We start from the raw sequence: 25,458 nt of genomic DNA on the forward strand, positions 1-25,458 counted from the left end.
ATAATCAGGCCCCATTGTACAGTTTTCCACAATATATCTCCTGCGGGAAAAAGGATTTCTGGCAGGTACAGTTGAATGGATATACACTTTAATGCCACGATAGTAAGATTTTGACGTTTTGTGTTGTTATATTTAAAGGTTAGGTATGGTAATAGTGGACCGAGTCAGTGTTGTAGCTTATTAATCAATGTTTTATATTATTCACCTGTAATGCACGTTATGAAGGACAATTTTCACTTACGTAACGTACCTGTTAGTACATGTATTTATTATTGGTATCTCAGTCAAGGAATCCTCATACCGTCTGTGTGTATAAAGTGACTGCATTATTTGTGCTATGAAATTTACATGCTCTAAAGTAGGGGTAGTTTGCTGCGGAAGTTGTATTCACACAGTGGTGTCCTGCTGCATCACCGAGGTCACGTGACCGGGCAGTTGATGACATCAGAGCTGCGCGCCGGTGTGTTCTGCGTTCTGCTGTGTAATCTCAGACCGAGTCCATTCACGGCGTCGTTTCCTCAGCTCCTCTCTCCTGTTCTTCTGCGCGATGGAGTATTTAATCGGGATCCAGGGCCCAGACTTTGTTTTAGTCGCAGCTGATAATGTAGCCGCCAGCAGCATCATCCAAATGAAACACGGTGAAGACCTAATACCATTAGCTCGGTGGCTAGCTCCTTAGACACGAAGCTGGCTTCTCATTCGAATTGTTCTTTCCACCTTAAATGGTAACGCCGTTCTAATGGTTGCTCTCTGAGGTGACGCTTAGGTTGTAGCCGCGCTGCATCATTTAAGGTGGAACGAACAATTTGTATGCGAAGCTACGTAAACCTACGGCTAATTTTTCCCACTGGCTGAATTTGCCTAAGGATTTGTGTTTATTGTAAAATGTTTAGATATACGTTCAATAATGTGAACAATAGTTACGGAGACTTTTAAAAAAACATTTCTTCGTAAACTCCTGACTAACACAAAACTCTTCTACCTAGCTGGCTATCCTGCTAACATTGCCTGAGCACTTTGTGTGTGTAGAACAGATTTTATGCCTCTCATAGTTGAATAATTCAGTCCTTATAGGATTTATATTATTTTGTATGATATAGCTACTTTTTTAAGCCCAGTGACATGTCGCTGTGCTCCCAGTGCATTTCTGCTGTGACAGATGAGATGAGTTTGCAAATCGGCAGTGAAAGTGAAACTGCTTTCTCGTTATTAAAATTATTTAAGCATAGCCGATTAATGAGTTGTGACCCAAACCGCATATTGCCACACGGACTGGTATGTTAAAGTAATTCAAATGTATGTAGTTTAATAAAGAATAGAATTGTGTGATTTGGGACGTTGCCCCAGTCAGTTTCGGTTTGTCTGCTGTTGCTTCAGTAATGTGAGAGCCTAGATATTTTTAATAAAATTATGTGTTTGTTTCAGATTATGACAAAATGTTTAAACTGAGTGAGAAAATCCTGTTGCTGTGTGTTGGCGAAGCTGGAGATACAGTACAGTTCGCAGAGTATATTCAGAAAAACGTTCAGCTCTACAAAATGAGAAATGGTAAATATTGCTGTATTCTTTGCTTCCCAAAATCATTGTCATGCCTTTTGTTTTAAAGGACCAGTGTCACATACAACCAAATTCATTTCCCCTTTTTCCCCCAAATAAAAGAACTTTTATGTAGATAACTTGTATGTAACTGTGCAAATGATTAGGATTCACATATGGACACCTATAAACATCTGTTTTTTGTATTTGTGATGTCACACAATCCAGCCCACTATTTGCCCACAGGTGTTTACTTCTCTCCTTCCATGAAATAGTCATGTCACCTTGATATACAATTTAAATTAGACAACTTGCAAATCAGCCAATTAAGCAAAGATATTTTACACACATCACTGTTAACAGCACAGTAGCCGTTCTGAGGGATAAAGAGGGGTTGGGAAATTATTCTGTGTAAGATGAATAGAAGACTGAAATATGGGATCATAAAAATTTTGTTATTTAGAAAAGTCTGAGAAGTTGGTCTCAGATTTGCATGTGCGGTATGTACAGTTTGGCCTGCACTATGTCAATATTTAGAATAATGACCTTTTTTTCTCATCATTTTGGATTTGTTTAACAAGACTGACAACATAGCTTATATTAGCTGAAAAAATGATATTAAAAAAAAAGTTGAGATATAAAATGATTTCTGAGATTTTATTATATTAATTTATTTTTTAAATTTATTTTTACATTTTTTTGGCCGGATCTCATGGTTATTTTTGAGGTCTAAGTAATTTTACCTTAATTTTCTCTTAGGGTATGAACTCAGTCCAACAGCCGCAGCAAACTTCACCAGGAAGAACCTAGCAGACTATCTGCGCAGCAGGGTGTGTATATGCATGATTGTCATTGTCTTTATTACGAGTCATTTAAGAATCAAATAATGCACTATAAGTGTCACCTTTTAAAGTATTTTTATTCCATTTTAAATTGAGGTTGTATTTTGATACAGCGTCTGTCATTCTTATATTTCACTCTTTCTTGGGGCTTTAAAAAATTGTTTATTTATATATATACAGTATATATACACAGTCTTTCCCCTAACTCCGGCCGCCCCCCTATTTCCGGCCACTGCCATATATGGTGCAATTCCGCTCTCTCTCTTTTCGCCAATCGCTTTGGGTAAAACAATAAAACGTAAATTCATGTCTTAAGATGGAAAAATCTACCATTGCCATTGTAATCCTTACATGTAGAGTACGGATACCAACACAGGACAAATGTAATGTCATTGTGAACCTCTCAAAACCATTGAATGTGGTAGCAACTGTCTTGTTTGACTGTCACAAGCAGGGGAGGTGGCAGAAGTTATTCACCAATAATCTTAACAGTATTTGCGCCTACTTAAAAGCGTTTTTATCTAAAAGGATATTTTCTTTCAAAGTCAAGCAAGTCTTGGACATTAATCTACACACATATGACTCCTGAAAAATGTTGATAATGTTGATTTGAGTGAGTAAAGTGCTTTTTATTATTTAATTAGTTAGCTAAGATTTCTAATATTGTATTTACAAGTGGCCAGAACTAGGGGTACCTATTCTCTCTCTCTCTCTCTCTCTCTCTCTCTCTCTCTCTCTCTCTCTCTCTCATTCACACATATATATATATATATATATATATACACACACGCCATAGTACCTTCTGACAATAGTTCTCAAACTTCTCAATTCTCCTTGCTAAATATTGCTAGGTCTCAGTGGCTGATGTATCTAAATTTAATGCTGGTGTTGAGTGGAGGAATACATACAGGAAATCTAAAATGATTATTTATTATCCTTAGTTGGGACTTAATCACTATAAAACCATCATTCTGTCATGTTTAGAGAGAATTTTCAGCTGCAGTTCTCCTTTACACACTGTAGAAGCACTGATCTAAATTCTACAATTTATTTATCTATTGTTGGTGATTAGATAAGGGAGCATTTGAGGGCGTGCTAGGGAAAGGATACAGACCAAATGTGTAAATTAAAAAAAACTAAACCTCATTGTGCTTTGTTATAAAGGTTGATATTTTAAGTGTTACACCATGCTCCTTAACTTGACCTTATTCTTTTTTCTTTTCATTTGCATAATATTTCATGTTAGTGCAAATGTATTCTCACAATTCTAATTACCATTCTTTTAAAAATTCCAGAATTAAATCTGACTGTGATCACATTATTTTTTCCTGCCCTCTCTGCCTCCAGTACTCATATATTAACACTAAACAATACTGTATACACAACTCACACTGGGTTGCCATCGCTGTACTGTGAACCCCTCGCTGTGAGTAAATGAAGGCCTGTGTTGATGGCGATCAAGGCAGATGTCAATATGTTATGAATGTCTAGAGGTGTGATCTGAGTCTCTGAGGTCTTCAGCACCTGTGTCTGCTCTGCAGCACAGTCCCCCTAATCTCAGATGGCTCCTTCCCTTGTGTGCGTGTATGTGTTTGCCCATCTGTGTTAAAGTCCTGTCTCTATCCCGATCCTGTTGTCTGGCAGTTTGTGTGTTAATTTGTTAGGAAGAGTGTACTTGCAGCTTGTCACAATAGCAGAAGGGAGAAAATAATTACAAAAAACAATTAGAGCAGCTGATGCGGGAGGGGCTGCAGAGGGAGAGGGGGGCCTTGGGGGCATCAGGCCACGTTCCCAAATCGGCATGCTTCAGCTGCAGCACTTCTACTGCTAGTGCATGCTTAAAGAATGGTCTTCACCGGCTGCCTGTCAGCCTCCCCCCACCCCACAGGATTAGTTTCAGTATTGTGATGTAGTGGTTTGGTTGGGTTTAAACATTATTTAAAAAATGTAAGTAAATGAGAAGAATTATTTTTATTCTTAATATCTGATGGCTTTGTTTCTTTCACTATAATTTTCAGCATGTTTTTTATGGGATTATGGAGAAAGGATGTAACTGAATCATTGACTTGCCTAATTTTTTTTCCTTAAAGCAATGATGATAATCTGGTTGAGTGATGCAATTATTTCTAATGTTGAATATTCAGGTTTTGTTTATGGTTATAAGAGGTTATATGTGTGTGTGTATATCTAGCATCAGTGTGAAAGTAGGAGGAACACGAGTCATATTTTGAATTCATTTAAGCTTGTCTTTAGCAGAATATGTTAAGACTAAAAGGAGATGGAAGGGATGCATGCAATGTACAGACCAGGCTTCTGAAGAAAACAACTGAGCCTGAAGGGAATCTCTAGAGCTTGCCTGCTCCCTTAGGCACAGAGATGGCAAGATAGAAAGAAGGGGGAGAAAAGCAGACATAGAGGGTCACATGAGTGACTTTCCCCTAAATTGACATTTAGTCAAATCTTCTCTTTGAATCGATCCATCTCCGTATTTTATCAGAGAGAATAGCCATTTCTAATGTCTCTAAAACCGCACATGAATTATTCTAGCAACAGTTTGGCATATTTGCCTTACAGAAATGTTGCTGTATCCCCTTCACTTCAGACTCAAATAATTACTGGCACCATATTGCACGTCATTCCCCTGCACTGCCACAGTTGAACAATTGATACAGCAGACTGAGGAAAGACGCCAGCACTGAGGAAAAGAACATGGCCTTGGGCAAGGAGTGAGTGCATGGAGGAATGCTGTGACACACACAAAGTCTCACATACACACATTGACAGAGGGAAAGAGAGGTGGAATATGAACTACTCGGTCATCCTTAGGCCATTTTGCTCTTTTATCCATGTCTTGATCTATAGCGTACATTTATATTTTGTTATTCGTCGGCACAGTTGCTAATGTTCAATGGCCTGTAGGCTGATCCTCATGGGCGAGGTGAGAGAATTGCTGTTGTGTTCGGAGCTCACAGGTGGGACATGTGTGAAACAGGTGTTGAGTTAAGAGAATGGGCGTAGATAGCACTCTAGGGAGATCTGTCAGTCCCTTATCTGCTCCCTCATCCAATCCTGGCTTAAAACTCTCTCTACAGGGAAAGTGCAACAGCGCAGCCAAGCCTGTCTAACTCTCTTACTCTCAAACATACTACTGAGAGTATGGAATGCAAAACTGTAGACCCTCAAGTGACCTAACACATGTTTCTAGTAGCAGTACTCTGAAAGAGAAGTTCTCGGTCATGACCAAAATTCAGGACAAATATAAGAAAACTGAGTTGACAGTGAATCATTAAGTAAATAAACACCTGTATTCACATGTTTAGTGTTGAGCTTCCATTAATATTATAATAATGATCTATTTATTTTTAATTATTTTAAGTGCATGCCTAGTTCTGCCATCTGAATGAACTTTATGTAATAGATTGGTGCTGGTCTTCTCTTTCTGCCAGCCCTTCATAACCTGGAAAAACCGTAATGCAGAATTTTTAAAGAACTTATGGGGAAAAAAAAGATGTTGAGTAAAGCAAAGAAGCAGTGTTTGGAGAAGAGAAAGAAAAGCAGAAGGAAAGACTAAAAGAAGTTTTAATGAGATCTGGCGCAGCTCCAGGACATTGGGGTGTGGGTGGGGGACTCAAAAGTGGGGAGAGGTGGGGAGGTTCTCTGAGCAGCAGGGGTGCTGTCTTCCAACAGATGTCACACTGCCGGTGACATCGACGACCCCCCAGACCGATTGACACCCTCCCGCCCTTTCTCTCCCCTGTTTTGGTTGTTTCTCACACACACACACACACACACACACACACACACATTCGTTCTCTCTCTCTCTCTCGCTCTCTCCCCCTCGCTCTCTCTCACTCTCTCACTCACTGCTTTTAATGTTGAGACTGCTACTTCAGTCCCTTTTTTATGTGGTGATTAGCATTGTACTTGATAATTAAAAGCAGTATTTTGGGGTTGTAATTAGACTCAGCTTACTTTAAAAGTTGTGTAAAGCACTTTTCTTCCGGTGTCTTTTCTCACTCTCTGAGCCTGAACCTTCGACACTCTATCTGATGTGTTCTTATTTTCTGCTTTCTATAGACTCCATATCATGTGAACCTGCTCTTAGCGGGTTATGATGAGACTGAAGGGCCTGGACTCTATTACATGGATTATCTCTCAGCGCTGGCAAAAGCACCATTTGCTGCACATGGATATGGAGCATTCCTCACTCTGTCTATCCTGGACAGATACTACAGGCCAGGTGATACTGTGCTCTCTCTGTCTCTCCCCTCATCACCCTTCAGTCCTTGTGTAGATTTTAGGTGTTAAAATAATTCTTCTTAAACTAGAGCTGGACCATTTAAACTTATTCACTTTCTGTTTTTGTTATTTAATGCATTCTGGGTTTTATCTTAAACTCTGGAAGAAAGGTTTCTATACATTTAAAAAAAATTATAATAAATTCATGTTGTTTACAGGACCAATTCCAGAGGTCCAGTTAACAACTTCTATAATGTTCCAGAAAAAACTTTTTAAGGATTTGATCATTCTCGTAAAATTTTATTTAACTGACAAAAGTTCAAAGAAAAAAAAATGTTACTCAGTCTACACTGATCAGCCATAATTTATGACCATATCTTTTTTAGTACACTCACTCCCCATTCTCTCAGCTCCACTGAGCATTCAGGACCAATTTGTAGTTGAATAATTAGACTGTAGTCCACCTGTCGCTCTGCATACTTTATTCACCTCCTTTCACCCTGTTCAACAATGGTCAGGACCACCAGAGTGAAGGTGTGATTTCGGTGGTGGATAGTGCTCTGTGCTGCAGTGACACTGACGTGGTGGTTGTGTGTTAGTGTGTGTTGTGTTGGTACAAGTCGATCAGACACAGCATTGCTGCTCGTTGTCCTAAATTCTTCAGCAGTGTCTGTGTCTGATCCTCCCTGTGGTGGTCCTGAACATTGAAGAACAGGGTGAGAAGGGGCAAACAAAATATGTAGGTCAACAGGTAACTACAAAGTGTTCCTGTATGTGGAGCTGAGAGAATGGACAATGTATGATGTTGACATTTGCACCTTTTGTCAATAACACTCTATAACAGGCTTGCCATCTAATAGCGCAGTGGTCATGCACAGGCTTCTGTGGTTTCTTGTGTTGCTCCACGCAAACTAAGCGTTCTTAAATTAATTCCCATTGTAACTCAATGTGAATTATATATTAAGAGAAATCTTTTCAAGTAGCTTTTATCTGATTTTTTTTTTTTAAATAAACCCATGGCTGTTAACCCTAGATTCCTGTTCAAGCGTATAATAAACGTAATTAGCTTTTATAGTTCTTCAAGCCCTTGGTGGCTGTTTGCAGCAAAAGAAGCAAAATTTTGTAATACATTGTTTTTTGTGGAAATTTTTTCAAATGTTGTGGTATTTTTTTTTGCCATGTCACCCACCCTTAAACTGCTTCCAACTGTGTGTGTGTGTGTGTGATCACAGATCTGACAAGAGAGGAGGCTGTAGAACTCCTGAAGAAGTGTGTAGAAGAGGTAAACTCACAAATATTACCTGCTGCACTTGTCATTCTGTTCATTTTTAATGTTTGTAAAATATATATATATATTGTAAAATGCATTCATGTCTTAAGATTATTCTGCTTGATATTTTTTTCCAGCTCAACAAGCGTTTCATACTGAACTTGCCCTCTTTCACTGTTCGTTTGATTGACAAGGATGGCATTCAAGACCTGGAGAAGCTTCCTCTGGGTGCTAAGTGACCGAATACTGTTCCCTCCCCATGTCACTCTTTTGTACTGCAGATATGAATCTTTTACGTTCTATTAAAACCTTACCCCTGTTATGGTACCTTGTGTTTGTAGTTATATTTATTGAGTCCCCTGTTTTCAGAGGTTTTTAATGAAAATGGTTTTACAACTTATCACAGACTTCCCAAGGTTTACAGCATACCTCCCTTTTATAACAAAGCATTTACAACTCTTATTATATATAATTATACACGGCTCTTAAACCTGTGCACTATGTCCAAAAGTATGCAGACACTCTTAATGAGTGAATTAAGTTACTTTGAAGTGCACCCAGTCCTAATTGTGATGCAGTGATTGAGCTCAGTTCAGTAACTCTGGGATAAGTTGGGGCTTTTGTGATCCAAAATTAATCATCCACTGACCTCACCAATGGAGTCCAAGCAAATTCACACCACAATGTTCCAACATCTACCAATTTTGCTTTTTACCATCTGCTGATACTGTTGATTTTTGTAGAAATGGAGGAAGGGCAAATTTTGGATAAAAATGAAAATACAAATGAAGGTATGAACCCCTGCAAATGTTTAAGGGTGGATGGAATAAAATATATGAGGACCTTAATAATTTAGGTTTATAGAACAACCCAGATGTGAGAAAGGAGAAAGCATTGAGAGCTTTTAGACATATTTTTCCCTAGCTATCTCCTGCTGCTTTCCATGTCTACCAATAGGCAGCACCCAAGAGCTTAAAAGATGCCAAAATCTCATACCAGGCCATCACTGTTGTTGCAAAACCCTGATTGCATCTAAGTGGAGCTAGTCTAGGTTGTTTGTCTCATGAACAGGCTGTTTGCTTCACTCAGAATCACTTGTTTGTTCTAGCGAGGTTTGCTTGAGTTGCTGTGTCTGAAATGGAGCTGCATGGGGGGAAAAACTGAAGTGCTTAACTGTTGTCTTTGAATGTGCTGTTGTTTTCTCACCTGACTTACACAAAAGTATTTTTAAATGCTGCTTTTTGTATTTGCATGTGCAGGTGTGTGTGCATGCATGTGTGCAGTGCCACATCTCCTTCTCTGCAGACAGGTGAGATTAATAAACATTAAACAATCTCTCTTCTCCCCCTGAACACACCGGAATCTGCAGGGAAGAGGAGCATATGTTTGCCTGCAGGCACACACTGAACAGCACTGTGAGTGTCAGAGAAAGAGGGAGGATGGGGGAGTATTTCTTTTAGGGTGGGTTGGTGGGGTGACATATATGGAGATGGAAAGGGTAAGATTGGAGGATTGACACTCAGGGTGTGTGAGTCAGTAGGGGGGCAGGTATGGAGGTGTAGGCCCGCGAGCAGATGAAGAAAGGTAGAGTGGCAGATGGGGTGAGAGGAAAGAGGGAATTTAGCCTCACGTAGAGCCTCATGGGTGATCTGAGCCTCTGAAATGATGCTGGTAGTGACACTTTTACTACAGAGGCCTGGCTTAGGGCATAACACATGAGGATCCACTGTGCCACCAATTAAACTGGTTGTTTGCAGCAAAAATAGGTAGCCTACATAATTGCTAAACAGGCAACTCTATAAAATAGAATAGGTTCCTAAATGTGTACTCTGAAATGTTTGTACTTGCAATCAATAGCATAATAGAAATCTTTTTCAAAGTAATGCTGTAATTGAAAGTTTTTGATATAAGAAAACACTCCTTGTACTTGTACTCCTTGCACCATTCTCTTAAAAACTATAGACCATCTACAAGCAAAATTAGCCAGTGTTGTGTTTTGGACAGCACAAGACAACAGCAAATAATTTGTTCTGGTTCATATTCTTTATATCAGGGTTTGCAGCATTTAGTTTGTTAGAATCAACAAAATATATTCTATAGTATGGATAATTGTAAAGAGTTAATTATTATTTGTTAAGGCACAAAACGTAGAGGCCCCGAATGGATGGTTAGGCATGACTCCCACATTGTCAGTTTCTTCAGTCTTGCTGTTTTTACTGAGCTTAATTGCAAGATCTTTTTTATTGAGTATTTTGCTCTCTGTAATGTTCATTTGTGATTAGAAACATTTTGAAAAACCATTTGTATCCGGACATAATTTCCAGCTGAAAACACATTTTTTTAACACGTGTAAAACATAAATGGTCGAAATTTGGTTTAAGTCCCATTAAACGTTTTCAACATCTTTCCTTTTCCTTTAAAGTTACTGTTTTGGTGCAATAATAAAAATCAGTGACAGATGAAGAAGTCATGAGGTATTAGACGAATTCCATCTGTTCTTTTGTTTTTAATAATATATTACATTTACCTTGAAATACAACAATAATGACAGTAATAACATTGATAATAAACATACAGCAGGGAGTACAAAAGGACAATATTTGTTATTTTTTTTTCATCTACCCATCTCCCGCCCCAAATGGTGTGCACCATCTTTAGCTGCCTTTCACAGTTCTGTAGTAAACACAGGGCAAGTGCACATGGCTGCAGATCTGAGGACTGCTTCACAGAGCAGGATCTCTAAAGTAACAGACAACTTAAGCCCAATAAGAACATTACTTGTTTATTTTTTGTCTTACTGAACAGACTCATCTTAGATTCTAAAGACCAGTCAGAAGGTCCACACCATTCCTCACATTCATAACTTCATCTTATGTGTATAGAAGTTTCATGGAACTTACTGGTTTATTCGAAGTAGTTACAGGGAATTAAACCTCATGATTAATAATTCAATTATTAGCCAAATTTAGTAACAAAGTCAAAAATACTTTTTCTAATAAAGAATTGAGTAGTAAAGGCCAAAAATGTAGGACATGTACCTAAAATCCTAAATATGTCTTGGAATTACATTTTCCATACCTTAAGGTGTAGAACCTGTACAGAATGTGAATTATGAAATAAATTATTGATTATTAAGTGAGGAATGGAAATCCAAATAATTTGTGAATGGAAAGGGATTAAGTTATCTTCAAAACCAAGAATCCTGGCTTTGTGATATTCTCTTGGTTGAATAGTCAGTTGTGGACCCTGTTCAGGATAAACGAGGAGCTGTGGTCACCGCTGTGTCCAGAGGAAATCACATCCTGCAGGCACAGACTCCTGTGATACAGAGGATTGAACTCAGCTGTTTGAGTCAGACTTGTGCGGCAAACTGGCACGCACACACGCGCGCACATACATACAAACATAAATACACTCGCACTCTCCTAAAGGCTGGGAAGAGTTCAGTCTCTGTCTGTCTGAGATCCTGGAGCTTCATTTGCGGTGTTTGAGCTCCTTCTCCTGATGGCCCTTTCCCCCACCTTCGCCTTTGTCCAGCAGTTTGAGGGCCTCCAGCAGGTAGCTCTGGAAGGCTGAGAGGGCGGCGCAGATGGCCGGCGTGCCAAAGCCGTGGGTCAGCAGGCTGAAGTGGGTCAGGCTGCCTTGTACGCCAGGCTCCAGGCATGGCGTGGGACGACTGGCCCCCAGCGGCGACCTGTCCTGGGACATCAGGTCAACAAACTCCTTACAGATCTCCCTGCAGGGGCAAGCAGAGAGAGAAAGAGAGGGTCAGTGAGGCTGGAGCACAGAGCCTTTCCATGGAATTATCTTTGAGCTTCTAACAGGTGATTAATTATGAAGACTTTATCGTATGATTGAGCAAAATAATTAAACAATTAAAATAGTTACTGCAGATGAAACTGACCAGCTAAGACATTTATGGTTATATCAGTTGCATTCCGCAGACATTTTGATCCAGATTGCCCGTTTCAAACATACTGCAATGACGTGCTATTGCAGTGTTAGGAGTGTTGCCCAAGGATACAATGGCAGTGTGCATAACCAAGAACAAACCCTAGTCTGCTGTACGGAGAGTAGCAGTGTTATCGTACACTACAAATCTGCTCATTTTTTGAGTAGCTACCATCTGTTAATGTTTTAATAACAGTACCTCATACGCAGTCGAAAACCACAGATGTTACAGACAGCAAATTTGGTATTTGTCCAAACTGCAGCTTTAAAGGCTGGATTTGGATGATCTGGGACTCACTTGGTGGCCAGCAACATGCTCCTTCGTGTGGGCAACTGGTCTGGGTCACTCTGCCTGCATAAGTACTCTGCTGTGGCTCTAGCTGGAAACTCTGTCTCACACACATAACCAAAGTCTCGCGCCAAGTGCACTGCTTCACCTTAAAGGAAAAAAAAGAAAGAAAATATATATAAATTTAAATGCTGATATGGATTACATTATTTAGTGAGAAATGCATTTTATAATTGTACTTTCAAATCAGTACTCTGTGTCACATACAGTGTCCAAAATCATCCAGACACCACCTCAAATTACTTAAATCAACTGTAGGATGGAAAGGCTGTGGAGCAACTGCACATGAGCCTATGGTGGATATAAACCCCCTAGCCTGGTTTTTAGAGCAGTGGGGTGATGGGGGTGTGATGAATCCAGATATCATCCAACAGCAGTAACTGACTTTACTAATGTATACGTGGCTCATTACAATCAAATCCCTGCAAAGGTTCCAAATTAGTGTAGAGCTTTTCCAGAGAAGCACAGGCAGTTACTGCAGCAAAGAGGAACAAACCCCTCATTGATATCTTCGGTTTTAAAAGTAATATTGGATCATAAGCTGTCCATAGATTTTTGCTCTTATAATGATATATATATATAATGTGTGTGCCTACCTTCCACCAGTGCCGTGAGGAGTGTGACATTAGCTGCTTTGCGGCGTCCTGCGGGTAGGTTCAAGCCGATCTTCTCCAGACGCTCACGGAGGCACCGGCCACCATTCTTTGACTTGGCTCTGAGGAAGACGACAGAAAAAAATGATAAGTGCTTCAATCTCCCTCTCTCTCTATCTCACTCACATGCTCCTCCCTCCCAGAAGTTCACCGCTAGGCTATCTATTTCATTCTCTTTCGTTCAGAATCAGTTCTTTTCAGATTTCCTCCCTTTGCCTTAGAGATACAAAGACTCAATCAGAGTTATTTTCTCAAATCAGATGGCTGACCTTAGCTCATCTGATGTAACTGCAGAGCTGCAAAATGTAAATCAGAACAAAGTGACCGGATTCCAGTGCTAAACTTTGTGTGACCCGTACAAGCCCACAGTGCGAGAGATTAATCATAAGGGCCTAGTCAAATGGTGTTTGTAAAACCTATACTCATCAATCCAAGACAGGTCCAAGTTACAAGTGGTAACTTTATTGAAAATCCTTCCTAAATTTTAATGTCAGTTAATAAAGAAATTATTTGTTCATGTAAATTCCTCAAATTTTTCTCATTTTTGACACATTATTAAGAGCAAAGAAAAAAATCCCTGAAAATTTACATTTAGAAATTTAGGCCATATATTGAGACATCTGCCCTGTACTGACTGAAATAGAAATGTCTGACATAACAAGAAACGATTGAGGAAGAAATACACCCCTGTATGAATCATGTTTTCTACATTTCTAATGTGCCAATGTGTTTTTCTTCTTTATCAATTAGCAGAGTATGAATGAACGGTATTAAGACCCTAGGTAACATCCTACTGATCTCAGTTAAATGTAAACAAAATGAAAGAGAATTGGTAGAATTAGATTTGTGGGAAATGTTACATTACACAGTATTTGTATTAGCATGTGTGAAAAGCCCAAGACCTCAGTAAAATGGGTAATGACCAAAAAAAAGAGACCTTAAATTTAAACTTAAGTTATAAACCTACACTAATGCATAGTATATAGAATTATAAATCTATATAAATCAGGTAAATGAATGGTCTCAATCACAGAATAAATATGTCTCCAGAATATTAACTTTACAGGAGAAGACAAATGTGTAATTTTAGTGTATTTTATTCCAAGTTATGTTGGAGCATTCCTATTGGTCCACCCAGTCAATATTTACACAGTATACAGAGCAGATAGTTGATTCAAGTTATTCAGAAAAAATGAAGAAATATTTCCAAATACATAAGCTAGTGTTATATATTTACAAAGGGCATGGTTTTCGGTTGTTTGTCACACTGCAGGCTTTGCCCATAATCAAGCAATAACCTTTTTACCACTAAAAACTAACAAACAATATTTATAATGATTATTGTATTTATTTTCTCTTTGTTCCTACAATATGCAATTCACAAGAATTAAGCATGCAAATTGCTTTAAGTTCCCTGAATAAACCTGTTTATTCTACATATAATGAGTCCCTTACATGGGGAAGTCCGTGTTTAGTAAAGAAGCTCTAGGAATATACAGCTCACTACTACTACAATATTGCTGTATCTTAACACAATGTAAAATCACTTCTTTCGATTTGCCCTTCTGAGTTACCTCATGTATTTGCAGTTACAGCAGGGTGTCAACTGTCTGACCTAAATTAGGAAAATGATTCATTGTTTATGTCTGTAATTCTCAGACTCACCTCCTTAGCACTCCTCCTAAGAGTGAGGCATTGAGGCACTCAGGCGGGCTTAGCCTCCTTTGGACCTCTCCCACTGTCACCTTGTACTTGGAGGTGGAGCTGAGGAGGGACAGGCGACCGGGAACAGAGCAGAAAACTTCACCAGGGTTAGAAACTCCACCCAAACCTAGCCCGTCTTTACCCAGAGACAGGACAGACAGTGCAGAGCCATTCAGCTTAGAGGGGACAGGAACTGGAGAGAGAGAGAGAGAGAGAGAGAGAGAGAGAGAATGTGTGTGTGTTTAGGAGTTCTGCTTTTCGCACTTATTCTCATCCTTTTATGAAAAATGCAAAAGGAGGCAATGAAAAGTAGGACAACGTGTGCGCTAGTGAAGGGAGCAGTGCGGTTTAATGCAACGCTGCATCACTAGACATGTTCTCCATTATTTCTCCCTTATATTTTCAACAGTTTAACCCTGAATGATGCTGACCCTACAAATTTATTTTGTACATTACATTCATTTTCACTTTGTACTGGTGGCAATAAATAGGCAAAATTAAACATTCAATTGGCAAAAGTCAGTGTCCGCTTCAGCTCTTATCAAATCAGCTATTAAGTATAAACTACTCATCAGTACAAATTAATAAAAGAAAATGAACCTAAAGACAATATTCAATTATTTTATTTCATTTGTTTTCAGGAGACTTGCTTTTATATTTTCAAGGAAACCTGCAGTCAAATTTTCCACACGTCCAAGTCAAAGTACAGCCTTAGAAGATGTTTGAATTAGTTGTTTCTAACAATCCAAACATTTTCAGTGATCTTGAAGTCTGGACTGCTCTGGAACACCAGAATTCCTTTTTGTCTATGTCTTTTAGTCCAGGTTTGCCCTAAATAATTCCCTTGCACTATTACCTTCAATATTCAGGTTGTTTATCACATATCTAATCTCCTCACAATTTTTTCATAAAAACAATTTAATAAATAACAATTTCTGATTGGCCACGCTCATCTGCAAAGAACTTTTGCAAAATACTCTACCTATATTTACAAATATTGTTGCCTTCCATTTAAAATGTACCTCCATTTTTAGTTTACTACATCATTTGAACACAGCAGCTGTCCTTCACATCGTGTGAAAATTTTACTCGTCGATTTTTCATCGTGTGAAAAGTTACTATTTTGAGAGAAACAGCAACTATATATATATATCTCAGGGTGGAAATAATATTTTGCAAGCTACAGTTTTGTATGAAAATGATTAAGATTTAAAACACTTAAACTCCATTCAGCCTCTAATAATGATTAGGATTGACATGAAGAAGTGAGCTCCATTGGCTTTTAATTTGAGCTGGAGCATCTTTGTTGCATCATCCTTTAAACCCTTAATTTGGGTTCAGTAGATTAGTGCATGTAGCTGCCTAATCCCACAGTTCCATGTTCACGGCTGTGTGGGCAGGATTTTCCACAACAATTCAGATTGCTTGACTGAAGCAGGCTCAGAGGCTCAGTATTCACAACCAAGCAATGCTCCCAATTTTTTCCTTCTTCCTGTGTGTGTGTGTGTGTGTTGGGCATGTATGAAACAGTTTGCTGGGACCAGAAAATGCACCATATACAAAAGCAAAACAGTAAATTGATAACATTTTAGTTACTGGGGTTAAATTTGGGTGTGTATGATGCACAACACACTAAAAATGTCCGTAAATTTTACAGTGAAAAACTGTAAAAGCATGACAGTTAATAACCGTTAACCCTAAAAAGGTTGAAACCAGTTTCTGTAACAATGAAATAACGTAAATACTTTTATCAGCCAAAACACTGTAAGGAATACATTACTTCACTGTTAAATGAACAAACCATTATGAGTGGTTCAAGTATCCAATGACTGGGAGGAGCTGAGACTCATTAGGGAGCTCCCAGCATGCCTTGCATCATATTTTCTGTGATTTTCCGAGTTTCTTTGTTTTTCTCTGTCTCTGAGACTTTTTGATTTTGGGCTGCTATGGGGTTTTTACGGTGTACATCTGTTTTTTAACAGAAAAATACTGTAAACAAAACATTTCTTGAATGTAAAATGTATGAATGCCCAAAATGGCAACCACAATTTTTTTTACAGTGCAGTATTGCCAGTCTACATAGAAGATAGTGGAAACATTATTATTTTGAATATAAAGCATGCAGTAATAAGGAACTTGAACTGACAGAGACTGGCCAAGCATCCCCAAAATGCCAAATAAATGAAAAAGCAAAAATAATTTACTTGTTTTATGACGTTGAAGGGGAATTCCACCAATATTTCCAAAAGATTCTACATGACCAAATGGTTACAATATTAAACACTGCATTTGGTGGTTTGAATGTTTTACATAATAATATCCATATGTGGAGGTGGTAGAGGAATCTTAATCTGCTGAAGAGCTAATATGTACAGAGATATATGGTCACCTCACAAAGACTCACTACTGAATTTGGGGTAGTAAAATGGCTAAATTCTGTACTGAGCACTTAACGTCACATTAGCCCATTCTGAAGCACTACACTAATCACATCTCAGTCAATGAAAGATGCAGCAATTATGAAAAGTTTAAATTTCCCTTCACGATGTTGTCAGGATGCTGTAGAGAACACGATATATAATCAATATTAAAGATAACCCGGGTTTGTATAAGCTTGTGTTGGCTGAAAGTAGACCCCAGACCCGTGTATATTGCCCTGCTGTGTTTTTCTGTTTGTGTGTGTGTGTGCGTGTGTGTGTGTGTGTGTGTGTGTGTGTGTGTGTGTGTGTATGGATTGTAGCTTGCATTGTGAACACGGGGCTCCGGCGGCTCTGCGTGGGTTGCGCGCGCCTTTTTTTGCGCTGCTCGCCACTGATTGGCGGACAACTGCGGCGCGAGAGATGCGCTTAAAGCCGCGAGCTCATGGGGCCGTTATTCGTGTGGGCTTCGTTTTTTTTTTTTTTCTTCACTCCCAAATCCCCCGGAAAAAACCTCGGAGATTCGCTCCGAGACTGATCCGCACATGCACGGCGCTTTAGCTCACACGTACAGAAGAGACACCGTTTCACTCTTTTGCTCGGTGTGTGTGTGTGTGTGTGTGTGTGTGTTAGAGACGCTGAGGGACGCGCGAGCTTCTGAAGGAGACGCTGCTTTTCAGCGCCGCTCTCCGGCACTCAGTGACCTATAAAAATCCAATTTCTTGGTATTTGGGTGGAAAGATCACACTGTGAATTCCTCATAACTCTCTTCTTTATCACTCCCTCTCCCTCCGTCCGCCCCCCTCCTCCTCTCCTCCTCCTCCTTCCATGCGCCTGCTTCTAATCCCTCTTTTTTCTCTCATATGACCATGAACAGTTCATTAACAGTTACTGCCTTAAGGGTGAAGTCTGAGCGTTGGAAGATTTCTTGACTTCAAATGAAATGGCAGCACTGAATTATTTTGTGTGTGCGTGCGTACGGGGAGAGCGAGCGAGAGAGGGAGAGGGAGAGAGAGAGAGAGAGAGGGAGAGGGAGAGGGAGAGGGAGAGAGAGGGGGAGAGAGAGAGAGAGAGAGGCGTACATTGCCAACCACTTTACGTCTCCTGAGTGTTTTTAAGAGCTGTATTCCGAGTATGTGAGCTTTCTTGAGTCAATCCCCAGTCCCCAATACTTAGCAGCGTTTATGTGCGGTGAAATTTTAACATTGCTTTGTTTCTAGTTTCGTTCCCTTCAATCATCTCTGAAGTTCATGTATTTCTCCTGCTGCAGTCTCGTACCTTTCTTAATGACAGAATGGTCCAGGATCCCCAGAGCCGAAGCCTCCTCCATTCCCTGATAAACACAAGAAAAACAGTGCTTTGTTACACTCAGCTCCTCAACACTGCAGCCATTACCGGTTCTGACACACAGCTGTAATTATGACTCTTGGTAAAAAGCGTTCTGTAGTAGGTTTGCGGAATGTTTCTGGACTTGCAGAAGCGTGTTTTAAAATGGGTTTTTTTTAGGCCTAACGGATTACGCGCCGTAGAAAAGGTCCAGTCGGCCGTGAAAAGATCAATTTCAACCTTAAATGGACCGTTTTTAAAGAGTTAAATGCAGCTTAGGCGAGGATAGAGCGACTGAAACAGATCTGCTATGGTAGATTTATGAAAATCTGTAGAAATGAATCAGAATTCAACGCAATCAGAGAACAACATTGCATATAAATTTCACAATGAATGAACACAGTGAAATGGTCCAAAATAACTTTGAATAATATCTCTCAGTATTAAATGTTATGCCAACGTTAAATGCAAATGTAAATCAAGCTCAATGAAGCTGAATTGTTTACAAAACATGACAACAAATGATCTGAATGTACTGGTGAAACCAAGTAGTAGGCTATATATGACAATTTAGTTCTAATTTTGGCGAAATCACATGAGCTAATAGTCTTCTGTTAATCTGAAAAAGTGGTACACTAACGCACACAAACGTAAGTGATTTTAGAATTCATTGAACTTTGGGTTTGTGGAAATATCCGTTGGTCTAGGCACTCATTATTATTATTTTTTAAAACCTCCTCTCCGTTATAACACCAGGACTTGGGGGGAATAGCGAATTCTCTCACACGCCAGAAATTTAGACCGAGAAACTAAATCATCAGCAGAAATGTTTTAGTTTCGCAATAGAAGTCAAAATAAATTCAAATTAAATGAACATAATAAGCGCATTCTTACATGCAAGAATGTATTTTAAACATACCGGATTTTCTGTAAAAAAAAAAAAATAATAATAAAATAAGGGTATAGCTGAGGGTCCACTGAAAAGCACATTCATTCACTCATTGTTTCACTGCGCAAACATCCAACAGTGATATTCAGTCATCATTATTATAAACCCACAGATATTGTACTAATACATTTCCCATTAAAAGTATCATTGTGTACAATATGTTTGGTCCCATATGCTGCACGCTCAAAAAGGTAGAGGAAATCTAGTTAAAATAAAGGTAAAACGTGTCAAATATCACAGGCCCGTCAAAGTCCAAACATTGTACAACTTATTAAGTGGTGTAATTATGTAGCTGCATGGATCAGATTTCTTATATAAATTTATATTATTAAATATAAGTTTAATAATAACCGCCGTTATTGTTCCTGGTATTCTTTTTTCATCTATAATAAAATCATTTCCACGCGTTTTCTAAAATCTCACAAGAGGATTAAATGCGTCTTTATTTAATGGCGGACAAGCAGCTCAGTTCAGTTTAATCACCCATACTCTTGTTTACTTCTTCCACTAATTAAAGGCGGTAATAAAGATACTTTAGGAAGTGGGAAAGGGGAAAGAATATGAGACGCAAAGCACAGAATCTTATTTTCAGAAATATAAATATGTACAGAATAATTTCAGATTTTTGTGAATATTCCAAAAGATAAATAATCGTTTTGTAAACAGGCAAAGTGTTAGCTTTAAGGGTTTAAACATAGACATAATTAACCAATTTAACTGTACTTAATAATATATATGTAAATTTAATTTTTTCACAATTTTATTTTCTTATTTGATTAATGCATCACTCCCCGAGTTGGCGAATCCGTGATATTCCTGCCTTAAACAGGATTTGTAAATCGAGGTCTGTATTGTTATCCGTTATTCTGCAAGATGAGCACTGTATTGTTTGTCCTATTCTTATATTTTTTCCCAAATGCGAGACATCCCCGTCTCTCTAACTTTAATAAACACAAATTAGACAGTTTGAATTCCATCCGCCACAGCTGGTGATGATGTCATAATTGACTTGAATCTGATTGGCTGTTGTTATTGAGCCATTTAGGGCACCGCTGTCAACCTTTCTTTTGTTTTAATAAAAGGCTCTTCTTTTAGTTTTTTCTTCTCTTTGTTTTTCTGTTCATTCCTACATTTTCCATCTTAAACCTTTCTTCTTTCGTCTTTCTCCTTACATCAGAAAAGTTTTAAGACACTCCGTTTTTCTTCAAGAAATGTAATCATAGATAATTTTTCGTCTCGCAATTAATTCAACACTTAGAGAATCCATTTAAAATTACTCATTATATTTATTATTATTATTCAGCGAGGCGTTCTCTTTTAAAATACACAAACAATACAAATGTCTCACGGAAAATATTGTTCCTGTCTATGCCTTTGTTGTCTCCTTTTTCCTGTTTCTTTCGTTCGTTTATTTATTTCACTTTTCTTTCGTTTCATGTCCTAAATTGATTTAAAATTCAAATGAACATCATTTAAGTCTTTTACTACTTTAAGCCATATTCTGCATACCATTTGGGGAGACTCTTATTTAACATTCGCTCCACTATGCAACTGAGTTTACAGAGTGAAATAAAGTTGAGACCTGGAGGTCGTCCAGTCCCTGGTGCATTGTGAGCGCTCCGTCGTCGCTGAGGCCGTGCAGAAGGCGGGGCACAGCGCCGTAGTCTCTGCGCAGGGTGGGCGACAGAAGGCCCCCGTCGTCGACGCGGCTCCGTGGAGAAAGCCACTGCTGCTGCTGCTGTTGTTGCTGTTGTGGCGCGGGGGGCAGGTGCTGGTGCGCGTGTAGGTGCTGGTGCTGGGGCGCGTGCAGCGCGCTGAGGGGCGTGTAGGGGTCCGTGAGGTGAGAGTAGGGCGTTTCCTGGCTCTGAGGAAATGGAAGCGAGGCCTGGGGGTACGGAGGGGGGAAATACGGAGGCTGGAAGTCTGAAGCAGGTGTGTGGCACAGCGGAGGAGCCGCGGAAAAGGATGACAACTGAGAGAGGCGCGAGGGAGGAGAGGAACCAGACACTCCATCAGTCCGATCAGGACCCTGAACACACACAAACACTCATGAGTGATTTTAAACCGTGTCAAAACATTGAGTCACACACACACATGGCATGGTGCAAAAATATATTGATGTACACAGAAAAACTAAATAGACTAAGCTGTGTGCAAAAGTGTGAGACATTTGGCTGTGAAAATAAGTTATCACATCGTCCATGGAGACAACACCTATCTATAACACAGAATTACTTTGTCGATTGTAAGACACTGGACACAAAATATACAAACCATATACTGTGCAAAAGGTTTAGCACGTTATATTCCAATTTAAGTATTTTCCATTCTGTTCATCTAGACATAAAAACATGTACCTGTAATACATGTTTAAAATTTGCAGAAATATTAGTTCCGAATTAAACTTTTGTAACGGGCGGTGTACTGGGGAAAAAAGTTTAAAATAAGGCATAACCTTTCCACGGGTAATTGTTTTCCACGGGCAATATTTTATATTTAGCAGATGCAGCAACCACACATCAGCATCAGCTCACCATGCCCAATGCCAAGCATGGAGCTAGAATGGTATATAGCCTCCCAGTAGGATCTCTACTCTGGAGTGATTGAGCTTCATCTAATACCAGTGGGATGAGTTGCTTTTGTGATCCAAAGCATCCGACACCAGTATCTGACCTCACTAACGTTTTTATGGTTAAATCCACCCAAATCCTAACAACCGACAGAGTACACACTCCTATGAATGGGGTAATAACTGGCGACGATTAATAAGAAAGAAAGAAAGAAAGAAAGAAACAAACAAACTAAAATGACATTAGATGAAAAAAAATCATAGAAGGGCAAAAACTAACCAAGCAAACGCCAACCAAAACAAAGATTTAAAAAATGATATAAACATACCGTACATAACATTAAAATATTATATGGTTCAATTCCAGAAAACAAGAGGAAAACTCTACCAACTCGAAACAAAAGTATGCAGCAGTGTAAAACAAATTTAATTTAAAAAGTTTAATTTTTTGCGATTTAATTTTTTATTTGATAAAAACTTTAAGGTAAATCTCCAAATAAGAAACTGTTATTAAAATCTGAACAACGCTGAGGAGCCTGAGTGTAAGATCATAAAAGGGACACGTTAATAAAGTACGCCTTTCATTTTATACTGAAGGTTTTGAACGAATGGCGTATTTGCATTAATCCGATGTTACGCGTTTATGGGACCCATGTCTGCACCAGTGAAGGTGTGTGTGTCCAGCAGGTGTCCCACCGATTCAGTCGGAGCTGAATACAGGCTTTTATCAGACACACACGGGTTTGTTTGCAGTGTAAAGCAGTTGCATATGCGTCTATTCTTTTCGTAGCAATAAACACTTAACTCTAGACTAACCCTAAACTTAACCTTAAATTTGAACGACTTACTCTGTGGGGACTAGCTTGTAGTCTGTTTACGGAAGGAAAACCGCAAAAAAAGGGTTTGGTCCCTAGTCTGTACGTGACTATACCTGGCATTCACACGCCCGGGGTGAAGTTCGTTCGGATAAAAAGAAAATGAAAACTTCCCCAAAAAGCACGACGACACGGAGCTCTACAATATGATAGTCTCTTTTTTAATAGGGTGACTTTATCATAGTTGTGTGGGCCTGTGCGCTGAAATGGAGCTGATTGTGACCACACTCACAGCTGCATTACAATCACTTACATTAAAGTAGACAACAACTGGTACAAAACTATGACATCCTAAATGTTAGCTCAAACTCCGTTATCAGAAATCCACTTTCTGTAAGATGCAGTTGGTAATTTAATCATGAAACAGAACAACAAGCAAACTCGCAAAACAGAACCTCTTTCTGAATCTCAGCCAAATTTCAGTGTCATCACTTTTTAAATTCTGCTTTTAACGCGAATATTTGATCAACACTCCCCCTCTCCCTCCCGAAACAGAGAGCACCCCTTTTTCAGAACCAACACCGGCTCATTCTCATTTCAGCAAGTTTGAAAGCTTTTAAATGCGCGTGACACTCACCATGGCTGAGTAGCTGTGCACGAGCATTTGGATTAGAGTTGGGGAGAGACTTCTCCGGTAAATGTTAGCAACAGTTCCAAAGAAGCATTAGAAGAGCTCGTGGTTTTTGCAGAAGGCCGGTTCTGCCCCGGTTCTTCTGCGCTCCGGCCCTTATACTCCAACAGCCGGGGAGGGGGAGGGCATCTTAAAGGGCCAATTCACAAATTCCTCCAAACTACACTCACTTTGTATTTAATTCTGCGACCAATGTAGGACATTTTCAACGATCCCCTTTTAAAGCCGGCTTAAGTTAAATGAGCCAAAACAAATATACAGATAATTTAAGTATGTTAAATTATTTGTGTTTTTCCTTGTAATGTGTACTTTCCTGCAGTGTTGTTCTCCTGCGGAGTGATGTGCGGAATCCCAAACAACACTGACTCGTAAAACCCACGGAAATATGTCCAATATGTCACTCCAAATAAAAACACCCCAAGGAAACGAAAATGTAAAAATATCACGGTCTTGTTTCCGCTCTGAGACAACTACACCGGGACAGAACATACACTTTTGGGAAATGGTCAGAAGTCACATCCACAAGAAAGTGTAAAAGTGTGAGTGTTCGTGCCCTTACCTGTATGCAGTAGGGGTCGGTCTTAGCTCTGGATTTCCACAACATGCTGCTAACGCTGAGGAGGAGGATAGAGGAATTACTGCCAGCAAAACGAACAGAAGCGCGTGGAGCTGCACGAGCGCAGAGTGAGAGCACAGACAGCACGAGCACTTTTATTCATACAGTGTGTGTGTGTGAGTGTGAGAGAGGGAGAGGGGGGGAGAGAGAGAGAGAGAGAGAGAGAGAGAGAGAGAGAGAGAGAGAGAGAGAGAGAGAGGGAGGGGCGGGGGGCTCGGAGAAAACGAGACAGGAAAAAGAGACAGAAGAAAATAATGGAAAGACAAAGACACTCGGACAGAGAGAAAGAAACAGAGGAGAAAGAGAGGACAAAAGCGGGTGATCGTGATACGGATCCCACGTCTCCAGTTGTAACGTTAATAACAAATTGCTATTTTAAATAGCTTCAATAACATTTTTTACACGGACTGCATCCAGTCGGATGCACTGGTGGACCAAGTTTGTACTGGATGTAATTAAATGATATATATAAAATATATAATCAGATGAAACTGTAAGGAAACAGACTGATCATTTTGTTAGTCAGTCATTTAACTAACGACGGCACCAGCATCAAGTTATAAAAGTTTAAGCTTGATAAGATTAAAAATGATCATTAGCACTAAGAAGGGGATGTAATGCGAACAGGTGACAACAGGAGCCAATAGAAAAGAGTTTTACTCCACGCGGCTGCATCCACCAAACAGTGCTCGTAATATTCAGTTAGTGAGTAAAACCAACGACGGGAAATGTATAAAAAAATTATAAACAGGACAAGTTCGTTTTGTTGGTGGTTACGTTTCTCCGATGGAGTCAGAGCACTGTTTGTTCGCACTAGTGTGTATCAGCTCGAAACTAGACTGAAGTGTCGTTACTTCAATGAAATATCCCCTCAAGAATGTGGTCTAATTTTAAAGGTTTTCGGAACTATGTAAAATGGAATGTAAGGACAAAGAAGACAACTCAAATAGTCTGGAGAATACAAAAATATTCTGAATTATGCAGAGTAAAACCGACCAAAATTGTATATAATTTTGCACAATGTATAATTTAATTTCACTAATAAAAACTAGTTACTCATTCATACGTTTCTTGTGTCCGAAATGGCTCCCTATTCACTCTATAGTTCACTATTATAGGGAACTCAATCCAGGAAGGTACCTCATATGGGTTTTTAACCAAACAACGCAGTGGATTATGGGTTATCTAATATCTGTTGGTGTACATGGGTTGTACACTACCTTTTGCAGTGCATTGTGGGATTGTTTGAGTGCACTGAAAACTGTCCACGTACACTACTACAAAATGGCTGAACCCTAAAATAGTGCACTGTATAGTGAATAGGACACAGGGATTGTAACCGCTTATATACAGTTCAGGGTCGCTCCCTGGAACCGTGCTTCGCAGGACCGCAAGGCTACAGACAATTTTGAGTAGGCAATCTACTTACCAACGTGTATGGGCCATAGAAGGAAACTCACACTGACACGGGGAGACCAAACTAAACTCACAACCCCAGGACCCTGGAGCTGCGTGATTGCCCGCTCCTCTC

At 39.4% G+C, this 25,458-nt stretch overlaps 2 protein-coding genes across 3 annotated transcripts; one reads left to right on the plus strand and one right to left on the minus strand.

Annotated features, from left to right (window-relative positions):
- The first annotated feature begins 420 nt into the window (after nucleotides 1-420).
- On the plus strand, nucleotides 421-8,208 carry psmb2 (proteasome 20S subunit beta 2). The gene is made up of 6 exons (XM_066674916.1): nucleotides 421-638; nucleotides 1,426-1,548; nucleotides 2,296-2,366; nucleotides 6,456-6,618; nucleotides 7,850-7,899; nucleotides 8,025-8,208. The coding sequence occupies exons 1-6, from the start codon at nucleotides 548-550 to the stop codon at nucleotides 8,124-8,126; spliced, it is 600 nt and encodes a 199-aa protein (XP_066531013.1). The 5' UTR covers nucleotides 421-547; the 3' UTR covers nucleotides 8,127-8,208.
- A 2,185-nt stretch (nucleotides 8,209-10,393) lies between these two features.
- Nucleotides 10,394-25,427, minus strand: tfap2e (transcription factor AP-2 epsilon). Of its 2 annotated transcripts, XM_066674662.1 has the most exons (8): nucleotides 25,357-25,427; nucleotides 23,871-23,925; nucleotides 20,819-21,265; nucleotides 18,240-18,294; nucleotides 14,506-14,737; nucleotides 12,784-12,902; nucleotides 12,137-12,275; nucleotides 10,394-11,623 (listed from the first exon to the last, which is right to left on the minus strand). In XM_066674662.1, exons 1-8 carry the CDS (start codon nucleotides 25,371-25,373, stop codon nucleotides 11,362-11,364), a joined length of 1,326 nt encoding a protein of 441 aa, XP_066530759.1. In that variant the 5' UTR covers nucleotides 25,374-25,427; the 3' UTR covers nucleotides 10,394-11,361. The 2 variants fall into 2 exon arrangements, with proteins under 2 accessions (XP_066530759.1, XP_066530760.1); XM_066674663.1 differs by lacking the exons at nucleotides 23,871-23,925; nucleotides 25,357-25,427 and adding an exon at nucleotides 23,258-23,374.
- Nucleotides 25,428-25,458: the final 31 nt, after the last annotated feature.

The sequence above is a fragment of the Hoplias malabaricus genome, chromosome 6 (assembly GCF_029633855.1).
Source record: "Hoplias malabaricus isolate fHopMal1 chromosome 6, fHopMal1.hap1, whole genome shotgun sequence".
Classification (NCBI taxonomy): domain Eukaryota; kingdom Metazoa; phylum Chordata; class Actinopteri; order Characiformes; family Erythrinidae; genus Hoplias; species Hoplias malabaricus.